This window comes from Coturnix japonica, chromosome 6 (genome assembly GCF_001577835.2).
Source record: "Coturnix japonica isolate 7356 chromosome 6, Coturnix japonica 2.1, whole genome shotgun sequence".
NCBI lineage: Eukaryota > Metazoa > Chordata > Aves > Galliformes > Phasianidae > Coturnix > Coturnix japonica.
In genome coordinates, this window is record NC_029521.1 from 28616662 (window position 1) to 28629545 (window position 12884).

Below are 12884 nucleotides of genomic sequence, written 5' to 3' on the forward strand. Positions count from 1 at the left end.
AATCTCCTTAACACACAGGGAGCCAAACATCTGCGAGTTGTCTGAATTAGCGTGAATTTGGCAGACCCAACAGCAAACTTGCATCGCCCCGCAGCCTTCGGATTCCTTGTTTTTCCTTGGGTTCATTAAATACACCACAATCTGTTAGCAGAAGACGGCTCCTACGTGCACGGGCTGCCAAGGAGCTGATGTGGGGAGCGCATCCCACTGCAGTCCCTGAATACTGTGTCCAGAAGGGAGAATCATAGGATGGGTTGAAAGGGATCTCCAGGATCATCTGGTCCCAACCCTTCACGGTGGGCATAGCTGCCAACCACTAAATCAGGCACCAGATCAGGTTGCCAAGGGCTCAATACAACCTGGCCCCAAGAAGGATGGGGCACACACAACCCCTCTGGGCAGGACTGGGGTCAGCCATCCCCCATGGGCACAGCACATCCCTGCTGGTGTGGGATGCCGAGTGTCTGCCATCACAAAGCACCAATGTAAAGTCAGGACGGTGCCATTTTGTGATGAGGAATGGAGCTGGGTGCTTTGCCATCCCTCAAAGGGAGCCTTTCTGTAGGAGGAAGGAGCAAAGCAAACACCCGCTCGTGGCATTTACTCGTTTCATCAAAGCCAAGCGGCACCTGAATGCTCCCGACAGCATTTCCAGGGAGCCATACAAGAGAGCTGGGACTCGGGGTCCAGGCGGTGTTTTTAATATCTCAGGGAGACATTCACAAAGCTGGAATAATACCCATCTGTTACTCCAACACACACTCAGTTCCCATAAGGTGTCAGCAACACGTATAGCCCGAACCTGGCGCAGCTTCGGCTCTCTGTACAGTCCTGCTGGATGGGGTGGGATGCTGCGAGCCTGGGGGTGCAGGGTGGGATGCTCCCCACTATTGCTGGCACTACAGAAGCCCCAATCCCTCTGTTTGTCCCTGAGGAAATAGGAAAAACGGCCCGGCAGCAAATGGAAACGAAAGCCACGTCTGGTGGTGTTTGAGCTGGCACCAACACCAGCCAACACGACGGGTGCAATTCCCTTCCCACCAGGCGCCAAGTCATTTACAACAGCGTGAATGCACAGTAAGAGGAAAAAATATACATTCATTTTTCCTCCCAGAGTCTCCAGCAGCTGGACACTCTCCACACATCCCCTACAGGCATAAATCAGGGGGAAAGGCAATGCCCCTGTGCCCTGAGGACCGAAGGCAGCAGGGACCGCACAGCCCCCTCCCCATGTGCCATGCTGGGGACTGACCACATCCCATGTTGGGCCCCCAGCTGGTAGGAAGGCACTGGGCCAGGAGTTTTGCCAGCACACAAATGGGAATGGATGCCTGGTACAAACGGAGCATCTCATGGAGAAATACACACTGCTACACTCCTGAACAGAGGGACTAACAGCTCCGGGAACATGGAAACCAGAGCACAGTCCCCAGCATCACAGCACCACCTTCAAATGCATGGGACTGCAATACAATGGGGACAGACAATGGGAATAATAAAACATCCCCCTCACGGAGGGAAGGACATCAGTAATGATGCAGAAAAGGGGCAGTCAATGGATATTTTAGTGCTGCACGCAGGAGAGAGCAGAGCCATGGCTGCGCCTGTCGCCAGCAGTGAGCCAGGCTGATGTTAAGCAGCAGGCACTAAATATAGAGCTTTCTTAAACACTGCCTCCAAATAATTTACACCTCCAGCCTTCACGGGGCCACACCGCAGCTCCCACAGCATCAGCAGCACCATGAAGAGCCGAGGACTTCCAGCAAAGCTTGCAGTGTTTGACTCATCCCAATAGCGGGCACAAAGCAGCCCTTCCTGACCCCTTCCAAAAGCCATATATAAGACCTGCAGGGGACCCAGCTTTCTACCAACAGCACAACCCATGTGTAAGTGGGAACGTGGGTGCCTCAGTGCCCAAACGGAGCCACTGGGAGCTGCAAATCTTCATTAAGCACAATGCTTTCACCATGGGAAGCACCATCCGCAGCACTGAACTTCAATTATAACACAACTGATGGGCCAATAAGGAGAGAATCTTCTCTCTGAACCAGCAGAGAAGCTACAAAAAGCAAATGTGGGCGCTTGTAAAGCTTTCTGAATCCTCATAATAGTAATGGATATTCCATATGATAATAGCTTTTGGCATCTATTTAATAGAATTAAAACTCGTCCCTTCAAAAATATGACACGATATTCACTTGTAATGGCTGGGACATATAAAGCATGTTGTAATAGGATCAGGAACACACTCCTGAAGTCATCTCGTGGTGCATACAACAAACCTGGCTGGGGAAGCGGGTCTCTCCAAAGGCAGCCAACCCAGATCAGATGTGGAGAAACAAAACAGCTTTGGGGACCTGTGGTCACTGCCCCAGAGCCACGTTCTGCACTGCTGGCTGAGCTAACGGCCGGGCACCAGCAGAATGCGGGCACAGAGCGTGACCTTGGGAAAGCAAAGTCCTTTCTCATAAACACAGCACACTGACAGAGCACAGAGCCAGAGCTCCGGGGCCAAGCAGCACAAACCCCAACAGGGCAGTGCAGGTACAGGGCTGTACCCCATCACCACCAGCAGCACAACACGGGTTTGGGAACACGGACAGCATCAGGGGACGGAGGAAAAGGGTGAAAAACGGCACCAGAGGAGGGGATTAGGTGTCACCCTGCAACACCTGATAGCATCTCTCCACCTGCAGTACTTGTAATGCACAGGTCACTTCGTACCCATGCTAATAAGCACAGTTTGCAATCACCACTCAGGCTGCCTAGGCTGGAATTTACCCGAACGTGGTGGGATTGGGGCAGGGCTTCCCTCCTGCCTGCACAGCTGGGTGCTGGGGAGGGCTCCATGGGCTGTCAGACCCCACCAAAGGAGCTCATGGTGGTGGAAAATCCCCTCCTCTGGTGGGCTGAGCTTTCCCAGGGCTGCGAGCATCTCTGCTCTGCTGCCAATTAGCACTCATTAGGAGAGCTTCCAGCCCTGCCAGCCCTGCAATTTGGGGGTGTGGGGGTGGGGAGAAGGAACAAACCCACCCTGCACTTCTCAGCCTGGGGCGTCCTCTCCTTTAGTTGAGATTTTGCAAGGAAAGAAGAAATCACATCAACAAGTAAGGGGAAAAAAAACAAACCCAGTATTACTAGAAAGAAAAACGAGGAGGATCGTCATTCCCATCACCGTGTTTACCTGTCTGCGTATTTACACACACAGTTATTTACCCACGTATCCACGCTTGAAAATCAGCCTCGATCAGCGCTGGATCAGTGCCACAACCTGCACGACTGCGGCGTACAGCCCCGATCTCACACACAGATGATCTCCATGGATTCACCCCGGGTTTACATGCAGAGGAACGTTCGGGACGGGGCAGGGGGAACCCCCGCAGCCCCTCATTACTCATTACATCCAGCCCGGAGGGAACGGAGCCCGAACGTTCCCAGCCCGCAGGGATCCCGACTCAGCCGGGGCTCAGCGCGTCGCTGCCGGCGGTGCTCGGGGACACGGTGTCGGGATGCTCCCGGCTGCGGGTTCCGCACCGCCTGCCCCAGCTCGGGGCTACCCGGGGTACTTTGAACCTGTCGGCAGGCGCTTCGGGGATGGATAATGGATAATGGATAAGGAAAGCAGGCGCATCTGCCGGCGGTTACGAAGTGCAGCTCACTCTCTCTGTTTCATAACCAATTACGCTCAGTTTGGACTCGCCGCATTTCCTCGGGGGTGGCAGCGCTGCCAAGTGTCAGCGGAGCACGCTCTGCTCGCACCCCGAGGCCCGGCACCCCGAGCTCAGCCCCCCCGCGCTGACACCGCTCCGAGCATCGCAGCGGGCCCGCACGGAGCGCAGCACGTGTCCGTGAGCCGCGGGGTGGGGGCGGCGAGCGCTCGCTCCGGGAACGCGAAACTTGCGACAACGATCGTTTCCCCCCGTGCATTCAGGCCGTGCTCCCGCACACCCCCAGCCCCGGGGCTGATCGCGGCTCCCCCCGCCGCCCTTTGTCCGCCGCCCCCGGTTCGGCGTTGCGCCCACCCCCCCGGTGGTGGTGGTGCTGACAGCTCGGCGCGGCCCCGGCTCTTACCGTGGTGGCGGCGCGGCCCGGCCGGGGCCGGCTGTGGGCACCGCTCCGAGCCGCGCTCCCTCCCTCCTGCCGCCGCCGCCGTGCTGCGGGCGGGGAGGGCGGAGGAGGAGGAGGGAGGAAATGCGCTTGTCACTTCCTGAGCGGGGCCGGCACGGAGGCAGGGCCCGGCCCGCACCTGCGGAGCTCCGCGCCCGCCGCCCCCCGGCTCTGCCCCGCAGCCGCACCCGGAGCGGCCCCGCCGCGCACCGGGACCGGGCTCCGCTTCCCCGCCAACACCCGGGGAGGAGCACGGCGGGGAGCGACGCCACCGCGATCCCTGCGGGCACCGGCACCGCGATGGGAGCTCGGGACGCGTGCTCGGGGCCGGCGGCTCCATCGGGCGGCAGAGAGCGGCTCCTGCCGGCACACGGCAGAACATACGGTTTGTATGGGCTCCCAGCTGAACGTTCAGCCATCGAGCTTGAGGGATAATTGGATCCATCCCCGTGGCAGAACAGGGCTCCGAGAGCAGAGCAGAAGGCTGCTGTCTGTCTGTCTGCTGCCACTGCTCAGTCCAAGCGCAGCATTGCTCACCTCTCGTCCTCCGTGCTGTCAGCAGTGCAGCGTCCTCAATGCAGGAATCTATGCTCCACGGCTCTGTAACACAACCAGTGCATTGTATCTCAGTGTACCTTAACAAGGAGAGCTGGTACCCTATGTCAGCTACAAAAAGCAAGTGTAGATGGGTCCCATCTCCGCTCGGCCTGTGATGCTGTCCATGCACACCCAGCCATTCGATAGGCTGCACTGAAGCCCGTTCTTCTGTTAGCCCTGCTTTCCAGCACAAGTGCATGCACTTGCTACTATCCAAAATTTATATGGCTACAGCAAGCGGTCTGTTTACTTTCCATTAACCTAGAGATCCGCTCATTTCGAGCTATACTGTTACCTAACACATGGAAATTAAGCCACGGCTTGGCTTTCCCCCTGTATCAAATAAAACAGTGTTCCTTTCCCTCCTCCATCTCCAGGCTGTAACGGTTCATCCCTTTCCCACCAATAGCCCCAGATAAACCACATGGATTTCACAGCTGATGATCCCATACGTTAAAATGCTTAATGGGTCCATGCAGTAAAGCGCAAAGGCTTTTTGTCTTGAGAAGCTATTTACCCCATGCTTTAACTCAGTTCCACCTGTAAAGACAGGCCTTCTTCAATCAATACTTATTTCATTCATTTCACTTGGTCTCCTCTTTCAGGTATTTCATCCTGACAGGTCACTTCCCCAATACAACCCATAAAAATCACTAGAGCTTCACATACTGAAAACACCCAGCTCAGAAGATGAGATCTCTGCCCTGGTCTTGAGGTTTAAATGCTTAAGGAGAATGGGAGAGACTTCATTTCAAAGCAGTGGATCCCTCTGGAGGACAGTGGTTGACACCACCCTTTCCTTTCTAGTCTTTCCAGGCATCTCATTGAGCTTGGAATCTGGCTCATGAAGCCAGGTGTAAAGCCCAGCAGCACTCAGGGAATGGCAGCCTTTGGCATGATGTGGATCAACAAAGGAACACAATCCCTCTCTGTCCTGCCTACCTTCCACACACAGCTATTCACAGCTCCATAAAGGTATGTTGGCCCTGCAGCGCCATCCAACCTAAACTCGGGACTACAAAAAAAAGCTGGTTGAGATCCAAGGATGGTATTGGTTTTACTACCCACAAATCTCATATTTGACAGAGAAATCACAAGAAAAACCTCCAGAGAGAAACACAATAGGAGCAGAGCGCATTTCAAATGCTGCTTTTACTCTCCTGTAGTTTAGCTTTGCAGCTGACACTAAAAGTCACACAACTGTGTATTCATGCAGATACCCACCTTTATGAACTACCACAAAGCTCTCCAAAGCACAAAGCCTCACTGCTCCTAACTCACTGTTTATTTCTCTGCCTCTTTTAAGAGGCTTCTCACTGAGAAGCTCAGACATCCTGAGTTTATACCTTCATGAAACATCATCTCGCAAGGTGAACTGCCCCAAATCAAGGCCATTCTTTGACACCGTTTCCAAATCTTACCAGTCAGTAAAAAAAAATATCATTATTCAAGTCACTATTACAGCCTCCATCATTCATAAGGGTCAGGTTTCTAACAGCAGATTTCTAACAGCAGGCCTTTGATTATTACTGCCTTCAAAACGCCCTCCTCAGCATGTTTTACAAGCATTCTTCTACTCTCCAGCGATAGTTCAAAGTGCATGGGCCTAAGAATATTGCCAGCAACAGATCAGATGCAGAACTCATTAGACCCAAGTGATACCTTGTGTGCTTGAGACTGAAGAGAGGCCGCTACCAATGTAGGAATCAAAACTCTTTCACTTGTTGGTGCCACTCTGTTTTGTCTGTCCCTCGTCCTTCCTTCCCATAGCACCACCTATCTGCAGGCTCACTCTTTTCATTCCTTGAGCATTTGACTAGTAAACTTCAGTGTAGTCCTGAGAAGCTGCCAGGCTCAAAAACTCTGCCTCAAACTTGCCCTAAATCCCATTTATCTCACAGAGTGTGGATTTATAGGTCAACTCCTCTTCATTACGCAACTAAAATCTATCCTGAGAAATTCACTGGAAGACATACAGTCTTTGTTGGCCATCATTATATAGCAAATTAGTAATGAAAGAGGCATATGTCACATGCTAGTGAGATTATAATGTCACACCTTTATATAATTATGGGATCAGTGGAAGCCAGTTATGAAGCAAGTCCACATTCCCACAGGTGAGATATGTAAAAGCACTCAATAGTCAGGAAAGAGTCAAGTAATTTCAATGGAGGCAGAACTACACTTAGACCCAGAACTTCTGAACTTACAGCACTGACTGGTCTTTTTTTTGCAAGCCTTTCAGCTTTTATATTCATTCTCCTCCTTAACAGTTATATTCACATTTACCTATGGCAAAAATAAAAGGTCCAACACCTACATCTCAACAGCTTGTTTCCAATTACACCGCAACAGAGAAATGAGACTTGCTTTGTAGAACACCTTTGCTTCTATTGGTCACTGATTACCAATCCAGAAATGAAACACCAGATAATCTTTATATTCCAAACGCAAACATCATTCAGCTATCTCAGTCAATACTTAAAATGACTTATTTGTCTCTCTCCAACTTGCAGCTTCCCTGAAAGACGTGAGGTTGTAGCAAGGACAAACTTTACAGGCAAGTTATGCAAAGCTGTTATGTTTCTAGGGCAATGTTTTATAGCCCCTTAGAGTTCCATACATAGCATTTAACTGTGTACTCAAATAACATTTATTTACACACGTGTCTGAGGTTTGCTGTCAGGCTTACTTTAAAGTTCAGACCTTTCTCAGCTAATCTAATTTATCCAAGATGGACGCTCTCCCTTTTTTTCCTTTGGAAAACCAATGCTGTTACGCTGTTTCCAATTCTTCCTCCAAAGCAAAACTTGGGTGTTGGCAGCTCCTCCACAATTTCAAATCCTGCCAGACAGAAATTAAAATGTTTTTATTACAACCAAGTCATTTTATTCTCCTCTTGGACAACCCCTTTTCCAAACCATTCTTTATTTGTCCGGAAAACTTGCCCTGTCTGTTACTTTGTAATTCCGCAGCACTGTATTGTTACACTGCACTACTGCTTTATACAGCTGAAACCATTCCATGGGTAATAAAAATCTCAGATGGCTGAATCACACGAATTAATGGCAGAAAAAGATGATTACTTGCCAGCTATTTGAGTTCCCCAGAAGGGATGGTTGTTTTAGATCCACACTCTCGGACTTTCAAGCTTCAGGCAAGAGATTCAGGAGCAAACCATCACGTTAAAACAAACAAACAAACAACAAAAACACCTTCAGAAAGGATCAGAAATGTCACTGAGAAGGGGATAAAAATGACCAGTCAGACTTGCCAGCTCCCCTAAACATGGGTAATTTTTAATGCAGTTGTATGGGTGAACTGGATCTGCTAATAAAAGGTAAAAAGAGAAGGAAAAAGCCACACGGGTATTGAATTCCCTCCTTTCCCAGTGTAGCTAGACTGAGATCCTTGTTCTCTGAAGTATAATAAAACCCGTGCCACCTTGACATATTGGCAAATGCTGAAGCAGTAATTCTTGAGGAAAACAGTGAGAATAGGCTGAGGAGTTTATTCATCTTTTTACTACCTTTGTCTCATCCTGATCTGAGAAAATATGTTAACACAGACACAAAAATCTACCCACTGCACCCTTAACTCAATGATAGGTTGGCAAATGGATCCGTTCAACCGCTCACCTTCTCTGAACTCATTCAGCAGCTCCTCCTTGGTCCAGTTGCAAGATGTTATGAGGAAAAAGCCCTCTGGCTTCAATGCACTGCAGAGAGATCTCACATACTGCTTCCTCTTTCCAACCGCATCGTCAGGATTAAGGCTCACAGCATCAAAAGTTCCCTTGTCAATACAGATCTGAAATCCCGACAGCTCAGCTGATGGAACCAGGAAGTCTTCTACCTAAACCAGAAGTCTACAACTGTGAAAACAATCTTCTGCTCAGGAGCTCCTGAAACTTTAATGCAAACCAGTGCTTTAATACCAAAAAGCCTCAAACTTGGCAATAGAAAAGGGTAAGCCAAAGTTACGATGCCACATCAGCTTCTTTACTTTCTACCTATGACATAATAATCTATTTGCTGTAAAGCCCACATATATAACCATTCATCTAAGGCTCAAGCTAACACATCTGGGAGTTCATTCTTGAAACCATTATTTGTACTTTGATCTCTGGTTTCCTAGATGCTGTGTGCTGGGCCCTGCACAAATACAGAAGACAAGACAGTGCCTGCTAAAAAGAGATTGCAATTGAGATACAAGAATAGAGACATCATAGGGATAAAGAGCTGGCGGGGAAAAGCACGGAAGAGAAACACTGGTGAATGGCTGGGGCTGGATCTCTGGGGGTCAATGGTCACCCCCCTGCTCAAGTAGGGCCTCCCAGAATCCCTGCTGCACAGCTATTGGCAGGGAGTCCTTCCCATAAGGATTTAGTCTTGTCTTAAAGCTAACATTATAGCTTAATATATCAGAGTATATCAGCTTCAATCCAGAGCCTGTCAAGTGGCTTTCTGCTCTTCTGTTCCCTGTGAGAAGCATGGACAGCTTTTGACTGCTACAGACAACAAGATAAACCACAGATGTTCCTGTAAACACAGATTTATTTGGTTAGAGTTCTCTTACAAGGTATAAAACACAAATGAATTTCAAAATACATCATTAATATATTACAGTGAATGCACCTGAATATCAAGTAGGTCACTTAACCTTGGGGTCAGTTGCTTTCAGTTTCCTTAATGAAGATTCTCTCAACACTTACCAGTAATTTAATGTTAGACATCCCTTCTTTCTCCCTTACTTTCTCTGAAAGTTGTATTGCAGAAGGTGAGTAATCAATCCCAGTGAGGTTAGTGAAGCCATTTCTTGCCTAGATAGAAGCAGAGAATCTTAATTGATGTGCTAGCAGGTTTTTTGTTCCCCAGGTCTATTCTTATGCTCTATAATTCACCCTCCCCCCTCTTAATCAGGAGGAAAAAAAAGGAAACAACAACAAAAAACACACAACCCGGAACCTTTATTTCTGCTTTTATTTCTCATTTTTATTTGTTATCACCACCAGAGCTAAAGAGCCAAGGGAACAGACTGCAGTAACCCCATATCTGCCTGCTATCTCATAGGAGAACTGCTGACTGAAAGCTGGTTGATGTCATCAAGTGGGAAACTGAGGAGAACTGCCAAAAACTCTGGAGGGAAATAAGCTCTTATCTGTACCAGAAGCACCTCCAAACCAGGAATTTTCTGTGATGAGAACATGCCGATGCCAGATGCTTCTTTAACAAATATGAGACCGAGCCAATATAAGTAATATATTTTATTAATACAGAAAAAACAGTGTAAAACTTTCATTTTTCTGATTTTTTCATGCTAACATCTATCTCAATGCAACTATTTGCATGCACTGAGGTCCTTGTATCACTGATTATCAGGCAGGTTACAAACCACATAAAAGGGCACATAGAGACTTTCTGCTGACTTTGAACTAGATAACGATAACCCAGTTCTTCCAGCTCCGATAACAAGAGCCTAGCAACCCTTTTGCAAAGCAGATGGGCTCACACGCCTCTCATCAGCTGGAGCTGGGTACCTGGGAGCAGCGTGGTAACACATTTGCATTCCCAGGTAGGAGCAGATCTGGCAGCACGTGGGTCAGCCGACCTGGCTGGCTCCAAACCTAGCAGGAAAAGCTATGAAGAGCTACAGCCTTACAGCCAGCTGCAGGCAGAATGGCAGGGGGGGTAGTGGTCGTTGTTTTCTGAATACCAAGGACCTCAACTAGCATTAAGCAATCTGCTACCTGTCTACTTCTTCCAAAGGCCAATACCTCAACAACAAAGAGAACAACGTTTATTAAAAGTTCTTCCTCCTTTTAGCAGCCCCTCAGTCCGTGTGAGTGCAGTGCTAGCCAGCTGTTCTTAATCAAGGACTAATTTCAGCTAAACACAAAGACTGTGTTGTTTGCATTTGATGAAGAACAGCATATTGCTTAGGCTTCTGCCCACGTTCCTCCCCAGAGCTCCAAGAGCAAAGCAAGCTTCCTGAGATGCCTGTGCTTGAAGGCCTGGGGGTGGAAGCGTAGTTTCCACAACAGTTCTTCTGTTTGGAAACGAAGAGCTTGAGTCACTTCAGGGAGTTTCCATTCACTCCTATAGTCACTGGGGCAGAGAAGGAAAGTTTAAGGATAAACAACGTTAAATGCTGCTAAACCTGTATGGCCTGACTTCATATGGACAGGAAGGGATCATTCACTCCAGTGCTGCAGTCAGATAAGTGTCCTGAAGGTGGTACTCACAAGCAGCCTGTTGCTGCTCCTTAATAGAGCTGGTTCAATTAGCAGCAGACACCCTCACTTAGGTGCTAAACTCCTCCTACAGCAGTTTAATAGCTTTTAAAATGCCACTGCAGTCAGTCCATCCTCACAAGGGCTTTAAACTCTTCTAAAATCAAAGCCCATGCATTACAAACCCAACCCTGACTTCCATTCATTTTCAGTTGTAACTAATGGAACTAATGGAGAATGTTGTTAATAGGAACTACTACAGCAACAAAGCTTCCTTCTTTCCCAATTCTGCAGTAATATTATAGCAAAGGATGCACTCAGAACCATGAAAGGATTACTGTGGCTGCAAAATCACCTTGCATCACTCTGTAACATTACCATAACACTTCAGAACCTGTCTGGTAAGGGGTTTCCACCCTGGCAGAAACGGATGCTTCTTAAAGCACTGACAAGCATTCAAAGCATTTACACGGCCTACTTGGTTTTGATCACTTTTCGCATCAAGTATGATTGTCAGAACTGAGGATGGACAAGGAGAACTGAGTTCTGAGCACCGATTCTGTTATAAAAGCAGGAGCTTTCACACAGAATCACAGAATGACCCGGTTGGTATTAGGGACCTCAAGGATCATGTAGTTCCAACCGCCCCTGCCTGGCAGGGGCTCCGCGGGTCCCGGCCATACGGCCGACCACCATATCACCTTTTACTAGATGCAGCGTGCCCAGGGCCTCGCCGTTCCGAACCTGGTCCCTTGATATATAACCTCCGAGAGGAACGGGGCATCCCGCACCCTCGCGCTGGGCCAACCTGTTCGCAGGGCCCAAACACTCTCCTAGTGAGAGTACTTCCCCTACACTATCGAATCTCTAAATGCTTCCTCTTTGCAGCATACTACACCAATTTCAATCAGTAAAACACCATTCCAGTTCCAATGTCCGAGTACAAGGGAGCTCAAGGGGCCCTCTTTCTCGCACCACCTGAGTGACTGGCGACACAAATGCCTTTCTCCCCAAACTGTTGGAACAAGGACTTCGAGGTGGTAGTCAAGGCTCAGCAACAGCGTGACACCAACTCAGCACAAAGTGAACATATTCATTGCTCCCCAGCTACTGCAGAGCCCTTCTTATTGAAGCACCTGCCTAACGACTGACGTAGCTCATATTCCATGTCTGCTTTAAGTATAAATGAATCACATAACATGGTTTGGCTTGGAAGAGACCTTAAAGGTCCAACTAGTCTTGCTGCTGTGGTTCCCGCTAACAGCTTCAGGCTCCATCAGAGACATGGCAGATCCATGGAATGCATTGTACCTCAGCAGCTCAGGGTGGTTCTAGGTTCCAGAGGTTGCATTGTCATTTGGGGTGGTCCTTCTCGTTTTAGTAGAACTTCAAAGTAGCATGGGTTCTGCGGCATAGCTATTGGTTTTAATTACCAATTTCTCCAGCGTCTCCCGTCTCCTGAAAAGCTCGCAGCTCTCTCTCATACGCCGCATCCCAGCTACAGAAAGGGGGAGAAAAAAAGGAGGAGAGTGAGCCCACTATCACAGCCGATAAACCAAAGGGCTTCGTGAAGACCAGGCACCCCCTGAGCCAGCACTCACTGGCGGCCTAGTGCCCAGCGCTGAGCGGGTGCGGAACGGCGCCCTCCCCGCGGCCGGCCATGTCGTTACTCATAGAGTGCGGGCCGTTACCATAGAGTGCGGGCCTTTGCTCGGGGCTGGGGGGGACAGAGCGCCGCCCTGGCGGTGTGGAGGACCGTCGCTCCGTGCTAATTGTCCGGGCTGGCTTTCCTCTATGGAAGGGTGGCTGCGTTGTTTCGTTCTGCGTGTGCTGGCTCATGATTTGTCCTCATCCCCAAGTGTTTCTTCAAACCAATATGAAATGTCTCCCATGCCGTTAGGCTTGGTGGCTGTGGGTGCTTACAGACGCTCTGGCGGTACATTGGATG

The 12884-nt window shown here is 49.3% G+C and overlaps 2 protein-coding genes across 6 annotated transcripts in view; both read right to left on the minus strand.

Annotated features, from left to right (window-relative positions):
- Window positions 1–7524, minus strand: part of FAM53B (family with sequence similarity 53 member B) — a 36227-nt gene extending 28703 nt beyond the window's left edge. For 2 of the 5 annotated variants that reach the window (XM_015867525.2, XM_015867522.2), the window contains exon 1: window positions 4072–4267. The gene's annotated coding sequence lies outside the window, so the exon portion shown is untranslated. Of the gene's footprint in view, window positions 1–802; window positions 3959–4071; window positions 4268–4644; window positions 4708–7396 lie in introns of those variants that run through there. The other 3 variants (XM_015867521.1, XM_015867520.1, XM_015867524.2) reach the window with 3 other exon arrangements.
- On the minus strand, window positions 5840–12878 carry EEF1AKMT2 (EEF1A lysine methyltransferase 2). The gene is given in 5 exon segments (XM_015867481.1): window positions 5840–7548; window positions 8343–8559; window positions 9419–9583; window positions 12370–12434; window positions 12860–12878. Coding segments are annotated over 5 exon segments (585 nt in total). The 3' UTR covers window positions 5840–7429.
- Window positions 12879–12884: the final 6 nt, after the last annotated feature.